This window comes from Lactuca sativa, chromosome 3, assembly GCF_002870075.4.
Source record: "Lactuca sativa cultivar Salinas chromosome 3, Lsat_Salinas_v11, whole genome shotgun sequence".
Lineage (NCBI taxonomy): Eukaryota > Viridiplantae > Streptophyta > Magnoliopsida > Asterales > Asteraceae > Lactuca > Lactuca sativa.
In genome coordinates this window covers 99,227,118-99,242,925 of record NC_056625.2, presented here as the reverse complement: position 1 = coordinate 99,242,925, position 15,808 = coordinate 99,227,118, and the positions used below count along the sequence as shown (strand labels likewise).

General features: G+C 33.4%; 2 protein-coding genes across 3 annotated transcripts; one reads left to right on the top strand and one right to left on the bottom strand.

The window, feature by feature from the left end:
- The first annotated feature begins 2,125 nt into the window (after positions 1–2,125).
- LOC111918856 (uncharacterized) lies at positions 2,126–4,223 on the top strand. 2 transcript variants are annotated; one of them, XM_023914467.2, is made up of 3 exons: positions 2,126–2,284; positions 2,709–3,854; positions 3,996–4,223. In XM_023914467.2, exon 2 carries the CDS (start codon positions 2,765–2,767, stop codon positions 3,800–3,802), a length of 1,038 nt encoding a protein of 345 aa, XP_023770235.1. In that variant the 5' UTR covers positions 2,126–2,284; positions 2,709–2,764; the 3' UTR covers positions 3,803–3,854; positions 3,996–4,223. The 2 variants fall into 2 exon arrangements, with proteins under 2 accessions (XP_023770235.1, XP_023770236.1); XM_023914468.2 differs by having other exon boundaries at positions 2,129–2,284; positions 2,714–3,854.
- Positions 4,224–14,543: 10,320 nt separating this feature from the next.
- LOC128133039 (uncharacterized) lies at positions 14,544–15,180 on the bottom strand. Its single transcript, XM_052770053.1, has one exon. The coding sequence runs from the start codon at positions 15,053–15,055 to the stop codon at positions 14,588–14,590; it is 468 nt and encodes a 155-aa protein (XP_052626013.1). The 5' UTR covers positions 15,056–15,180; the 3' UTR covers positions 14,544–14,587.
- Positions 15,181–15,808: the final 628 nt, after the last annotated feature.

Genomic DNA, 15,808 nt, shown 5'->3' with positions numbered 1-15,808 from the left:
TTATTAAGCATTGACTGTTTACGATCTACTCTGATGTTCTGGGAATACTTTTACTTTGATTGTCTTTTGGAACAGCTGAATTATTGATTTTGGTTTAATTAAATGAAATTTTTACTTGGTATTTTTTAGAGGTTACACTTTTACTTGATTGAATCAACAATTAGTCTAACATGATTTCACCATTTTGTCACTTTATACCCTCAAACTCTAAGGTGGTGTTTGTTTTTTTGAAACAAAAATCTATAAAATTTGCAGAGCACCTATGCAACCCTCTGCAGTAGAAGAGATGGACCAAACGGCTGCAGACTGTAATAAGAAGCGTGTTTGTTTTTTTAACGTCTGCAGGCTGCTGCAAATATGACAAAATTAAAATAAACTGATTTTATAATCCGAAAATAGTTTTTTAATACCGAAAATATAATAATGTATGACATTTCGGCAATAACTTATGATATTTCAGCAAAAAATAATGATATTTTAACAAAAAAAAAAATAAATAAATAAAGATATTTTAGCATAAAATAATGATATTTCATCAACAAATTATTATTATTCAATACAAAAAAAAGGAAAAAAATTTCAACAAGAATAATAAAAAAAAACGAAAAAAAAATGTGAAATAAGATTTCAGCAATATATAATCAATATTTTAGCAAGAAAAAAACAGAAGAAGAAGAGGTTGGAAGAGGTAGGAAGAAGCAAAACAAGTGTTGCGCCAAGAAGAAAACGCGCATAAGTTTTTTAATCCGAAGACTTCTGAAAAAGAGATGAAAAGTGTTGCGCGTTTGTTGCGCCGCGCAGCAATAAGAGGTCTGAAGAAGTTTTTTTTCTAAAAAACAAACAGTACCTAAATGTCACAAATTCAATGTTTAACCTCCTAACTTTTATATTTTCAAATAACACAACTAGTCTTTGTAATTTTTAATTATTTTAGTTTATTTATTTATTATTTTTAATTTATTTAAATAAGATGAAAATTTGAAATTTACCAAAAAATAGGCCCAAAAACTATTATGCAAATGGTAAAAAAAATTATTCAGTCTCTAAAAACCCTAAATCAGGAATTCACCGACACAAAAAAAAGTTTGGCAAATTGGCTATAACATAGTTGTAATAAGGTAATTATTGCTATAATATAAGAGAAATATAAAGAAATACCATGGTGTGAGAGAGATTGAGGATGGTCCAAGTCATGTAAGAAGAACAACCAAAAGTAGAGAGGATGAATAGTTAATCACGTTTTTTCACATTATTCTTATAGAGATGGAGAGAGATTACCATTATGAGGGTGCTAATGCAAGAATGGGAAAAAACCATGGATGTTTGGGGATGACAGAAATGGAGTGGTCGTTAATATGAGTGTGTCGGTAATTGGTAACTGTTGATGGAAGAAGGAAGGAAGCCGTCAGGGTCAATGAATGCAGATAGGTCGTAAAAGGTGTCTAAAGAGATATAAGCGTGTTTTTTTATTAGGTCAAAGATGAGATTTTAGAAAACTTAATCGTTTGTAGGGTTATGAGCGATTAAAAGGCTCGATTGATTCAAATGTAATTTTTTCCTTGCCAAGCACCCTAAATGCTTATCGATTCAAACGTTGCATCTTAATGGAACCATTAAGATGCTTACCAAACAACCTCATAGTTTTTATTACTCCAAGAAATTGAAAACTTAGCTTGAATACAACAATCGCATCTACAAAATGGTTGATTTCTTTGTCTACGTAGGCATATGCAAGAGTTTGAGCCATTTGAAAAGTGTTCGATATCGGTTCACCGAATTGTTTTTATGTAAAACATTTCTCTATGACATCAATATTTTTCAAGATATATAAAAAATTTGTTATAATGACAAAATCTCATGTTCATATTTTTAAATATCCCTTTATTTTTCAGTCTAGGTTCATAATCATCTAATTATTTTTGCTTTATGTCATAATAATCGGTTTTAAAACCCACATTCAAACACTCCATGAAAATTGATAGGTAAAAGATAATAACAAATTTAATGTTTGCTTGAGACCTTTTTGGTTCACGATGGCATATACGTAAATACCAAGGCAAAACGAGGTTGGAAGTTAACAACTGCTGGTTTAACAAAAAAAAAATTTACTGGATTTGCGTTTTATGGGTTTCTAGAACTGGAACCAATCGAAATTGTTTCTGACAATATATATATATCATCTTCATTCTCTCTCTCCTTCTTAAAACTACTTGCAGACCATTTTCCTTCCACATCTCAAAACCCTAATTCTAACAATACATGCCCCGCCTTTTCACAAGATCAGGTACGTTATATCTCTTCATTTCCTTCAACTCTTGTTGAATTTATCTGTATTTGCTCAATCGGATTGTGGATTAATTAATACAGAACCAACACATCTTCGATCATTAATTAGCTCGATTGGATTTACACAATTTTGTTGAATCAAGCTCGTGATTTCCTTTCCTTGTAAATTCATTCGATCAATTCTTCTTTTGTTCTAATGCAATGAGTTGAGGAGATTGAAATTGTGTAATTCTGTTTGGATATGTGAAATTGAATCTGAATTATCTCAATTCAACTTGGGCGGTGATTAGATTCAACAATCGGGTTGTGATTTCAAATTTGAATCCTTTGTTGAGTGTTTGAACAATTCCGATAGAAATGGGATTTAGTTGATTGATTTCATTATGCCATAAGGATGTATGAACTTTTTTCTTTCTATGCAGAGAAGATCGCATTCACATACAAAGTGTTTGAAGATATTACTTTGATGTAACAAATAATGGAGGCAAACGTATGTGATGTTAATCGTTTAGACTCTGATGTTCTTCTGCCTCCAAGAAAGCGTCTACTCGCCTGTTTAAAAAAGCAAAATGGCGACATCAATGGAAGCCCAAATTCACCATCAACATGTACCCCATTGAGTAAATTAGACACCCGAATCAGTTACTTATTAAGAGCTCATTTAAGCACTGATAATCCTTCACAAGAGGAGATTGTAGCAGCCTCAAGATCAGCAGCTGAAGTTGCAGTCAAAGTCGCCATGGCTGCAAGAGCTGCAGCTGAAGAGAAAGCAGTAATAGCATCCAAAGCCATGGCTGCTGCCAAAAAAGCTTTAGAATTAGTCGCCATTGTTGATGATCAAAATCAAGAAACACCATCTTCTCCAGAACAAGATTCAAATTCAAAGAAGAATAAGCAAGTTGAGGTACAAATGTTGTATAACAATAAGAAACCAAGGTTAGAAAATGGTAATAAGACAAATGATGAAGAATTAGCACGTAAATTACACCAAGCCATAAACAGCTCCCCTAGAATTTCAAAATCTGGTGTACCTCTTCCCTCTGAGTTAAAGGCTCATAATAATAATAAGCTTAAAAAGTTATCAGAAAACGGTATAATTAGCAATGGAAGTATAGTTGTTGAAGGGATTTATAGAAATGATAAAAAAGCAGAAGAAGATATTACAACAAATGGGGAGAGAGAGAGAATACAGACACAGACACAAACACATTCAAAGGTGAAATCTTGTGATGATGATATGAGTATGACTTCTTTTGGTAGAAAAAGGGGAAGAATGAAACAGAAGAAGTTGCCATTGAGTATATGTCATGATAGGGATCAACTTCAACTTCAAGCAAACCCTAACCCTAACCCTAACCCTAACCCTAAAGAGGTTCATGATCATCATCCTTCTTCTAAAACCTCATTATCTGTAGGGATGCCACCTGGCAATAATGTTGTTGAGAGGAATTTGTGGAAGTGTCAGGCTTTTAAAGCATCCCCTTGTGTTAAACAAAACAAAGTTATGCAGTTGTGATGTTTTTATGTTTACCATAACAATCAGCAATTGGGAGAGCATAGTGGTTCAGGTAATTTTTTACTTTCTTGCAAGATTCCTTCTTCTTCTTCTTTTTTTAATCTAAATGCAAGAAATAGAAATTTACATTCATTTCTTTGTTTATTATTGCATTTTAGTTGTTTTTTTTTTTACTAATGTATTTGGTTTGCAGGCTGAAAGAAGTTAACTTGAAGAGAAAGAATGAATGAATGAATGGATGGTAGTGTGAGATGATGAATTAGGGGATTGATTATAAGAGAGATATGTTCATGTTGTATGTAGTACAAAAGGTTGAAAGTGTTGATGATATTTTCTGATTAGTCTTTGTGGTGTTTGACATGGGTTTGTAAAGACAAACAAGATTTTTTTGGCTTGAATAATGGAAAATCCTTTAATATTATTATGTTTTTTTTTTGGTAGATTTATTGTAATCACAATGTAAGTTGATCATTAATGGTTTTTCAAGATTATCTTTTATGGATTCTAAACTCATGGAAAAGTTGCATGGACTAGGTTTAAGTTAGGAGAAAAGTATCTTTTTAACGATAGAATTTAATATGGATGAGCAAAATCGATATCGGAAACCGAAAATCTAACAAATACCAATGGAACCGAAACCAAACCAAAACCGACGGTTTTTGGGTTCAGATTTGAAAAACCGAAAAAATCGGTTTCGGGTTTAAAAACTGACACATAATATATATTTCTGATTATTTAATATTTAATATATAGTTTAATAAATAAAAAACTAAATAAGGAACGTAAGAATTGAATATCGGTGTTTTCATGTTTTGGCTGTAATGACTTGTTTTTTGTTTTATTTTGATGGTGTTTTCATGTTTTGGCAAACTTCTAAACTTAGATGTAATATTTCCTTTAACCATTTAGTAGATTTTGGTGTTTTTGATCAGTGTTAAATGGTTGGAACAGTGGAAAGGAATTTGTTTTACTTTGTTTACATTTGCTAAAAAATAGGTTAAAACCCAAAACCTATGGGTTTAAATCTTAACCCATGAATCTATGGGTTGAACCCGACAAGCCAAATCTAATAGATTCTAAAAGTCAAGAACCAAAATTAACGCATTGGGTTTGGGGTAACCGATACATACTCGTCTTTAAAATTCAAGATATAAATATCCAAATTATAATCTCATCATATGACTTGTGGTACTTTATCAAAACAAACAAAATGATTATATTAAAAGTAAAAAGAAAAAGAAAACATTAAATATCTAAAAACAAAATGATTACATTTGCTAAAAAAATTGACTACATTTACAAAAATGTTTTTCACATGAGTATCAGGATGACTTTTTAGTTATTCCTGTTATGATGTTATTTATATGATGTTATTTATATGACTGTCATGATGTTCTTTCTAATTCGAGATGAATAGATATGCGATATTTGATTTCAAATCAAATGGATAATTTTTAGAGACTCATCTCTATAATAAACACTAAAGAGGTGGGCTCAGATAGGGTTAAAATCTTAAGATCCTAGTAGGATCCTAAGATCTAATATAAATTTTCCTTCGGATAGATCCTAGTATGATAGAGATCGTTTTTCGGTTATAAGATCTTAAGATTGTAAGATCTTAAGATCAAAATCGAGATCTTAACAACCATAATTGAGATTGTCAAAATAATCTATTATAAATCATATATAACTAGGTATAAGACATATGTATTACATGAGTTAATTAAAAAAATTAAAAATAAAGGTTTAAATATTTAAGAACTTTGGATTTATAAAAAAAATAAGAAAAATAATGAATTATTAAAATTAATTTTTTTATCTTTTAAATTTAAATAAACAAACAAAATAAACTAATGAACTTTAATTTGAAAATTTTGAAATAAAAAGATAAGTCCATTAATGAAATTGATATTAATTTATTACTATATTTATTGTAATTTTATTACATTAAAGTATTATGTAAAATTTATTAAAATAGGTAAACCCATAAAATGACATGTGAAAAATAAATTAATTCAAAATAACCATAAAATGAAATGAGAATATAACAAGTGAAAAAAAAAAAAAAAAAAAAAAAAAAAAAAAAAAAAAAGACATTTATTAGAATAGATACAAAGCTTTTTGGTGAACTCATTTTATTTGGTACAATCTTTCCAAATTATAAAATGTAATTACTAAAACTTAAATCCTTTTTTTAGCATGTCTTATGTTAGATCATGACATTATATTCTCAACCTAGATTAAGACGGCGACGAAAAAGCAAAAAGATCTTAGATGGGCAAGAGATTTGTTGCTATGCTTTCATAAACATGTTTTGCCTTTATAAACTTAATTGCTTTAAAAATGTAGTAATTAGAACTAACCCGAAAATATGATTTTATATAAGGGTTATTGTTAGAAAAGTCGCAACATTTTGGCATAATCAACAAAAAAATCCCCAAAAATTTATATTTACAAAGAATGACAGGATATTGGGTTAAAACTTTGGAAAAAACCTTTTTGACCAATTTCGCAGATTTACTCAGTTTCGAGTGGTGATGGTCAACAACTCAACATGTTATGATGAGTTTATTTATCCTATATTTTTTACGGAATAAACCAATACAAAATATTTTTATGTGAGATTACATGTTTAGTTTATATATTTGAGATACATACACACAAAAAGGAAGACAAAGGAACAACATATATAATAAATAATTTATATAATAAAACTTTAATGAAAAAAAGACAAAAGTTAAGTTAAAACAATCATTTTAAAACATTTAATAGAGAAAACTTTGACTTTTCAAGAAACAAACATCTAGTTTTTGCCAACCATAATCAGCATCCATGAAAAAATTTGGGTGTTGCTAATAAGACACCTTTTGGACACCTCATTGACAACCTTTTAAAAAGTCAACCAATAATTAACTGTTTATAATCAGCTTTTTCGGAAAACAATGCAATTTCATCCAATAAAAATATTTAAAAAATTAATTAGGGTGTCATATTGCAATATGAGGTGTCTTTTTAGCCAACCCCAAAAATTTCAATGCTTGGACTTAAAGTGTAGACCTATGCATAATGCAAATTAACCACACCAACCTAAACTATATTTGCTACAAGGAGTAAAAGTGTAGATCAAAATTTTTCCAAATTAAAAACAATAAGGACAAAAAATGTAGTTAAAGGAAAACAAAAACTACATGGACCAAAAATGTAATTATCCTCACTTAAAGCCTATAGGGAATAAAACTATAGCTAGTGTGTTGGTGACTTTATTGTTATCAACATTATTTGGTGTAATTATTATTAATAATGAGATAGGTCGAACTCTATTTACTAAACTAGTTTGGAGGTGCGGAGTGCACACTCGGTGTAATAAATGTGAACTTGGGAATACGGGGGTCCGGGAGCAGCACTGCTGGGTGCAGGGTTCTAAGCGGCTGCATCCCCTTGGCGAGGTCTAGGGCCAGAGCCAAATCTGTCTCATAACTACCAGTTTTGGCGCCAAATCTGGAGGCAACGGCCATAACCACTTTTCCCTATGCTATAAGAACATTCTTCATGTTCCAGAAAACGAGTTACAAACCATATCGTCTCAAAATTTGTTTTTAAGATTTGTTCTATCTCACAAGAACAAATTAACATGTATTCTGGGTTTCATAATCTGAATTAGTGTAACGTCCCGTTCCAAAAAAAATCATTTTATTGAAGTAAATCTTTCCAATTATAAATCCGTTATGGAGAAAACCGTTTATTCCAAATACTTTTATAAAATCAGAGTGATATTAAAGAGCGGGATCTTCATTGTTGTTGATGAATGTGTACATTCACGTGTTCGCCTTCCAATGATGATCGATGATACCTGAAACAATAAACAACTGGGTAAGAACAAAGTTTAGTGAGTTTCCCCCAAAATACCCCATACGATAACATACATGCATGCATAACAGCTGCTATTCGGGCCTTCGGCCTGACTGGACCGCCTCGTAGTCCTCCAGTCTATCCCGAGCCTCCTTGCCTTCGGCTTACAGCCGACCCACACAAAGCAGGACCGCTTCAACTTACCACTACCATATGTCGACATATAAACAATCAATGATCAAGTAGGAACATAATACAGGAAAACAACAATCATACAACTCACTAGCACCTACTTGTCCTTGCACCGCACACTATCCCGCTACCAGCTAAGCTCCATGAAGTGCGTAACAATAAGTAACCAGAGGTGAGATAGCCAGCCGAACAGATGATCCTACTCTAGAGCCACAACCAAAAAGGAACATGCAAGAAAGCCTAGATCAAGAGTTCTCAAGCTATATATCCTACATGACCACATACAGTCCCTAGGGCACTCCACAAGATGATAACCAACAAGTATAGATAGACATACAGTTCTACAGATCACTGCCGCCCAGTAACATCCTATATACCGGGATACAAAACTAACCGATCACTACAGCATAACAACATACTCGATGCCAGGATATAGATTTAGCAACATAGAAACCTACTAAATATCAACAATCCAAGGAATGTATAACCGTATATACTCAGATGTGAGATAGACACCCGGACAAGTGATCCTACTCTAGAACCACAACCAAAAAAGGAACAGGTAAAAGAGCCTACATCAAGAGTCCTAAATCTATCCTACGTGACTATATACAATCCCTAAGGCATCCTTTTACTAACAGATAAGCAAAACTAGTGGTCCGACATTGGTGTCTTCAACCCATGGTACAATGAGGTGAAACTCACCTGAATCGAAGAACTCTGAACACTGCGATATAATCCGTTTTTGGCACTGCTGGCTCCCACGAATCCACTAACACCAAAAGCATATAGAATCTTAATCAATAGCCTAAAACCCAAAAGTTTGGATCAAAGTCAAACTTGGTTAAAAAGTCAACGGTCAACGGAAGTCAACAGACAGGCCCTCACGACGTGACCATCTATAGCTCACGTCGTGAGCCACTACAGGACAAAATAATCAAGTCTATCACTCCTAAAGACGTGATAGGCATAATCCTCACATCGTGAGATCCATCTAAGTGCCATTTTGATCCAAAAACTTCTTAATCCATTAAGCCTATAATCCATCTTTTCCAGAAGGCTTCCTAACACTCCAAGGATCATAAAAATTGATTCTTTAAGGTCATGTATGTCCAATACCAGACTTGAGCTCAATCTGAGTCATTCATGAAGAAAAAGGAAGTAATTTCTCAAGCGTGAACTCAAACATCCTTCAAACTTTAGATCCATGACATATAAGCATCAAGGGACCCTAAGGACCCATAAAGTTGCCAACCCCATTTAAACTTTTGATCCATAACATATGTCTTATCGACTTCTCAACGGTTGGATCAATCAAAAGTGTGAATTTAAACAAACCATAAGGAATAAAACTGAAATTTACTTGATACTTATTAAAAGCTATATGACCAAAATTATAAATATCCTAACTTAAAATTTGTAACATCCTAAAAATACAAATAAAATTTTGTTTTTAATTTCATTCAAATCACATGACACTAATAGAAAAATAGTAAAAAGAGTATCATAGTAACATTCTATCAGAGTATAAATTCCCAAAATCTCTAAATGCGAAAATCATAGGGTGATGCAGTATGATCAGGTTGGGCACTTCCCCTTCGAACTGGAAGTACCTGAAACATAAACTAAAAGTTGTAAGCACAAAGCTTAGTAAGTTCCCCCAACATACCACATACTAAACAAACATACTGCCAAGCATATCTGGGTGCTTGCCTACCCCTTTGGTCTATTTCAACCGGATACTATTAAGCATATATGGGTGCTTGCCTACCCCATTTGGTCTATCTCAACCCGATACTATCAAGCATATTTGGGTGCTTGCAATCCCCTTTGGTATATTTCAACCGGATATTTGGTCTATTTCACCCCTACTACCACCACATAATAGCATAACAGAAATTAAAGAGTCATCAAGCAAATACAAGCTTAATTGACAATTTTCACAAAGACAATCATCACACTACATCATAAACTAGTGGGTCGGCATTAGTGCCTTCGACCCATAGATACTGCAAAGGAAGATTCATATCAGACTGTAGGTATCAAATCACACTCAACGGATGACTCGTGAAATCATCTCCCTATCGCACAATCATAAAACCCTAATTATACATTAGGCCACATTCTAACCCGAAAGTCCAAACCCTAATTCTTAACTTAAGGAAAAAAGGGCTTCTATACCCTTTCCTTATTGGTTCTCTTTCCTTCCAAGGCCTAAATCCATACAAAGTCCAAAAAGGCATCCAAGCCCAACTATAAGGCCTCTAAGGCCATATATTGCCCAAGAACCCCCAACATGGCCTGAAGCCCAAAAATGACCTACTACAATCAGGTGGGCCCGAGGCCCAACTTAAACAAGTCCAAAGCCCAAAACTAATCGAGCCTAAAAATCATCTAAGCCAACAAACTATGTACGTGCCACGTATACGGCTCGGACGCCCAGCGTATGCTGATGACCATCTGGAGTCAGGATACTGACCCAGTACATGCAACATACCCTAGATTATGCTTAACGTATTGGCCAGTTAGCCCAAACTCATTCCCATGTCTTAATCCATTCAACCTTTACTTCTAAAACTTAGATCAAAGCTCAAAATATCGTCTTAAGCCATAGAGTTGAAAACTTTATGCTTTTTCATGCATTTATGGGGCTCAAACCATGAATTTAACCCATTAACTCACTTGGATGGTTACTAACACTTGCATGGTTGAGTCTTAACCACCAAGATCCAACTTTTATGTCTCAAAACACTTCCAAGAGTCCAAAAGGACAACCCAAATGGCCTGGAGTTTCTCATACTCCAAGAAACCAAGCTATGGGGCCAAAAGGTGCCATATTCTTCCCTAAACCTAGATCTAAGCTTGTAATGATCAAGGTTCAAACTTTATACCTTCAATAGGCTAGAAATGATGCACAACCTATGGATCTAAAAGCTCCTTCTTCTCCTTTACTTCTTTCCAAACCTCCTTCTTCTTCAAAACCTCCAAAGAACACCAAAATACTCAAGGTAAGCTCAAAGATGCACTCAAGAAGGCTAGGGTTCGATATTAACACTAAAATGGAAGTGGAGGCTGAGAGGGTAAAGGACTTGAGGGACTTAAGGTCTTTAAATAGGGTGCAAACACTAAAAATTAGGGTTTGCCCCTAGCTTGATTACGCCCAACGTACGTCGAGGATCCCCCGATGATGCGCATGCAAGGAGTACGTTGTGCGTACCTAGTGTACGTCCAACATACTTACGAGTCCCCTGCCACCTTTTTACTTGAGTTTAAATAGAATAAATCATTAACTCGTATCTGGTGACTTTGGTGCAACAAAAATTATAGGGACTAAAACTATAATTAATGCAAATTAACACTACATGGACCACAATAACAATTGTTGAAATTGAAAACTATAGGGGCCAAAAATATAGATAATGCAAATTAAAAACTATGGGACCAACACTATAATTATCTTAAATTTAAAACTATAAGGACCAAAATTGTTATTAATAGAAAATATAAGAACCAAAACCGTAATTATGCAAATTAAAAAATATGGGTACAAAAACTTTAATTAATAGAAATTATACATTACAGGGAGCAAACTTGTAATTATTAAAATTAAAAATTATAGGGACCAAAACTATAACTAAACAATTTCCTAGTACTTAAAAAGATAGTAGGATAAATGTAGTTCAATTTTTTCATATATGCAAATGTAGTTAATAAACAATACATGTACTTCATTGTTTTAGGAATTACAAATCATGTGATGATGTTGGAACAAGTTCATTACTCCAGTGCCACCCGTTTTTCTACACTAGTGTCATTCCTATCCTATAGGATCAACCTTCTTCATTACCCTTAATTTGGTGATTCTCTTAGAGTTTTTCATTTTCCTCTTCACATTGCTTCAACTTCCAGGCTACTACATGTGTTTCTTCAATCGTGAGAGATTCCTCCACCTCTTGGGGTGCCTTGTTTTCTTTGACTATTGGACATTTTTGTGGCATGTTTGTCTACATAGGATGCATTTTGTAGTTGTCCCCACTTTATAACAATATGTATCCCTCTAACTTTGTAAGGTCTCTCTTTTTGTTGATGATTGGTCTTCCTGTTATTCTTTTATGTTTTGGGGAAAACACTATTACAACATGTCACTACCATTAATGGGATTGATTATGTACTAATAGTAGCTTTCGAACATTTTTGTTGTTAACCATTCTACAACATATTGCTTTACATTCCTATTTACATAGGAAATTGCAACAGTAACATGCATATACGGTATACCAGTGAGATGTCATACTTTACAAGCACACATGTTTGCATTCAAATGATCACCAAAACCTTGATGCAGAAGTCTTACTTAAATGTCGATGCATCCCACTTAGAATTACTCCCTGATACCACTGATGTGGCTTAATTTTTTCAATCCTCCTTCTAACTGAGGGACATATGGCTAAGTTCCAATTTTCTTCCCTTCGTTTTCTAATGCTACATCCTATCCATCACAAATATTGTTATTTCCTCAAAGATTGCTAGAATAGGTTTCTTCATAGCAATCACAAGTGTTGCATTGAAAGATTTTGAATTGTCGTTCTTAACAATATTGTAACACCCATCTTCTTCAAAATAAGCCATACACCATGTTTTAGGTTGCCTTTCCATCAAATGCTCATATGCAGTTGTGTCTATCAACCTAATTTGATTCACTGTAGTTTCAAATATTGATGTATTTAAGGCCTTTACAACTATCTACCAAAGCTTCCTATATTCAACATTTGCGGACGTTTTCTTAAAGTTGGCATAGATGTGTCTAACATATTGTTTATTCTCACTTTATGCATCCTTGAATCCGACAATCATTTACACCTCTTAGACATATATGTATCTTTGAAATACAACATGTAGAATTAGGCATAATATCTACATCTACATTCACAATAGAACCTAGATTAGACTTTAAAATCTAACCATAACTTCATAATTTTTCATAATGTGGATGTACCTTCGATCTCATTTAAAACATGTTTCTTTGCATTCTACCCTACAAAACACTAATCTTTATGTTGAATCTCTTCATAACTTCATGTGCCATTTTTCCATAACTTATTTTAGGGGTTTTCCAAAATGTGATTAACAAATTGCTTTCCCACCCATGAATATGTGACAAATGACCTAAAGATAAAGGTTCTAGTATAATTATGTTCTACAATTAAGGACTTAGTACAAAATTTTCTTTACTAATCCAACTTACACGTAATGTAGAAGGACATGAAACCTATTCCTTGTCATTTTTGCAACACTTAACTAACAATCTACTTTTGTCATTTTTTCATACCATAGATTATACCCATTAGCAACAACATAATTGCTTAACAATAGTTAAGTTGCTTTATGTTAGATAATCTCATACCAACGATGGGTACCATATTATCCTATTTTCTGAACTAGATCAAAATAAAGACACACTAGGGGTGGGGGTTTGGTGTAGTTGCCAACGTATTCTAGAACTTATAAGTAAACTGTATTTGGTCTTAAATAAAAACAATTGTTGCTCAAAAAGGGACCAACACACTATTCAATTCAAAAACATATCCTCTATGAACAACTAATAATGTATCAGACAAGAATGAGTCCACGTGATCATCAAAGTATTCACTTTCGATTCTTCTACCATTATACATAAGCATCCTTTAAAAATCAACAAAATCATCATCATTCGTCAATGCTCTCGACATATGTCTTAGTGATACTTGTCCAACATAGTAGTACACATCAACACACGTCATTAGTCAAAAATTTTATATATAAAATGTAGTCGCTGAAACCCATTCTTTTGAAATCAACATCCATCATAGAAGCTTTAATATGGTTAAAGTAGACTAGGAATTTTAGGTCGAAGTGCATTTGTAGCACACATGTACTTTGATTCATTTGTATCCACAAACCAGTCATTGTCGTTTTCCTTGAATGTTTGAAATCAACATCCATCATAGAAGCTTTAATATGGTTAAACTAGACAAGAGAGTCTTTGTCTTCTTCCATAGGAAGACTATACTCCGAACTAAAGAAAGCTCTAATTTTCACATAATCATGTGTAATGCTCTCTGAAGTGTCCATAGATCAGGGGTACATCTCTAATAGCCACATAGGAAAAAATGATATCAATGTAAAGATTTTATTTCTAAGGAAAACCGGCCAAAACAAATGCCAAATCAGCAACATCCTCCTCCAATTGTATTTTTTTTTTTTTACCACTTCACCAAGTTATATGATATAACAAGAAAAAAAATAAGTTTAATGATGTTTTTTGACCATTTGGAAAAGATTTTTACCCATCTAAGTCATTTCATTTTCCTATTAAGCATTTACTAATTGTACAATCAACCAACTAATTAAATCTATCATATCCATTTCAACAAAACCTAAGCAACAGAGATACTGGTTTTCTGTTAAACCATCACATTTGCAGATGTTTCAACATACAAAAATTTCACAAGAATTTAAACGTCGATTGCAATAATCACTTTTCCACAAGTTAAAACAAAAGACTATACAAAGATTGCAAGATATATGAAATCACAGGCTTCAAGTTTCACCTTTCAACACAGGAAAACCTTTAAACAACTTCAAACACCAAGATTTTATGCAGTTTTTCAAAGCAATTTTCAAATACTCAAATCCAGATATCATCTCAAGTACACTAGTCTACAAAAATCTAACATTCATTAATCAAGATTTCAAGATTCATCATCAATCCAACTCCTTTTCAACCTTAATCCCCATAGATTTAGCTGTACCTATAATTGATTTTGAAATCGCCTCCAAGGACATGTACTGACAATACGGATCTGCTTGCTTCACCTTTGCGATTTCATAGATGTGTTTTAGGGTTAGGGTTGATGCAACAACATGACCTGCACGTCCACTCCCGGAGTCAATTCCGGCGGCTTTTTTTAGAAACCAGGTGACTGAAGGAGAACGAACGCTCAATTCAAAAGTATTGTCTTTGAAAACAGTCACAGTAGCAGCGATTGGAGCTTCCGATTTGTATTTCTGTGTGCGAGCGTTGAAGTCCTTGCAGAACGCCATTAGGTTAACTTTGTACTGACCTACAGCCGGACCTACCGGTGGTCCAGGTCTTGCTCCGCCGGCTGGGATGGTGAGACGGACTGTCGCCGCCACTGGCCGACGCGTTAGAATTTCCTTCAGGGACGCCATTTAACTACAACCCGAACAAGAACATAAAAATTGGAACAGTAAAACGAAAAAACCTAAACGCTAAACTACGAGATGAAGAAATTAAAAGAGAAGGATAACAGAATGATGTATGTGCTTGTTGTGGAGTGTGAATGAGTCGAAAAGTCTGATTTTTAATAGCATAGCGATTGAATTAGGGATTTGCATCTAAACATATGGTTCCAGGTGGAAGAATAAATAAAATTATTCAGACAATTAGAGTGTATACAGATCTTGTGTCAATTCTTGTATAGAGAGAGATAGCTTGAATAATACCTTGAAATGATCAACAATGGAGAAGGAGATTTGCTTGAGCGAAGACGAAGATCGCCGCCGTATCGAGGAGTGTTTCTATTTTAGGCTTTTGGTAGTTTGGGCCGAGCCCCTCCATAAGTGTTTAATCGGGGTTTTTTTTTTCTTCTTCTTCTTCTTTAGGTCCATTGGAATTTGGATTGGTATTATGCACATTCGGGCTAAAATGATTTTATGTCGAATAATTAAAATTTAATACTTATTCACGATAATATAGTTATTTGATATGGAAAAAATAAAAATAAATAACTAGTTGTAATCAAATATGATATAGGCCTATAGGGGATAGCGTTTGATTATTTAAAAAATTCTTATAAATAAAATACTGATGTATAAATTGATTAAGAAAAATACTTTTGGGAAAATAATTTTAGAGGTGTGAAGTGCAAGTTAAAGAAGTCTCTCAAAACTAGCAGGTTAAGA

What these genes read in the sequence shown, in the direction of transcription:
- LOC111918856 (XM_023914467.2), top strand. Translation starts at nt 2,765, where the DNA reads ATGGAGGCAAACGTATGTGATGTTAATCGTTTAGACTCTGATGTTCTT.
- LOC128133039 (XM_052770053.1), bottom strand. Translation starts at nt 15,055, where the DNA reads ATGGCGTCCCTGAAGGAAATTCTAACGCGTCGGCCAGTGGCGGCGACA.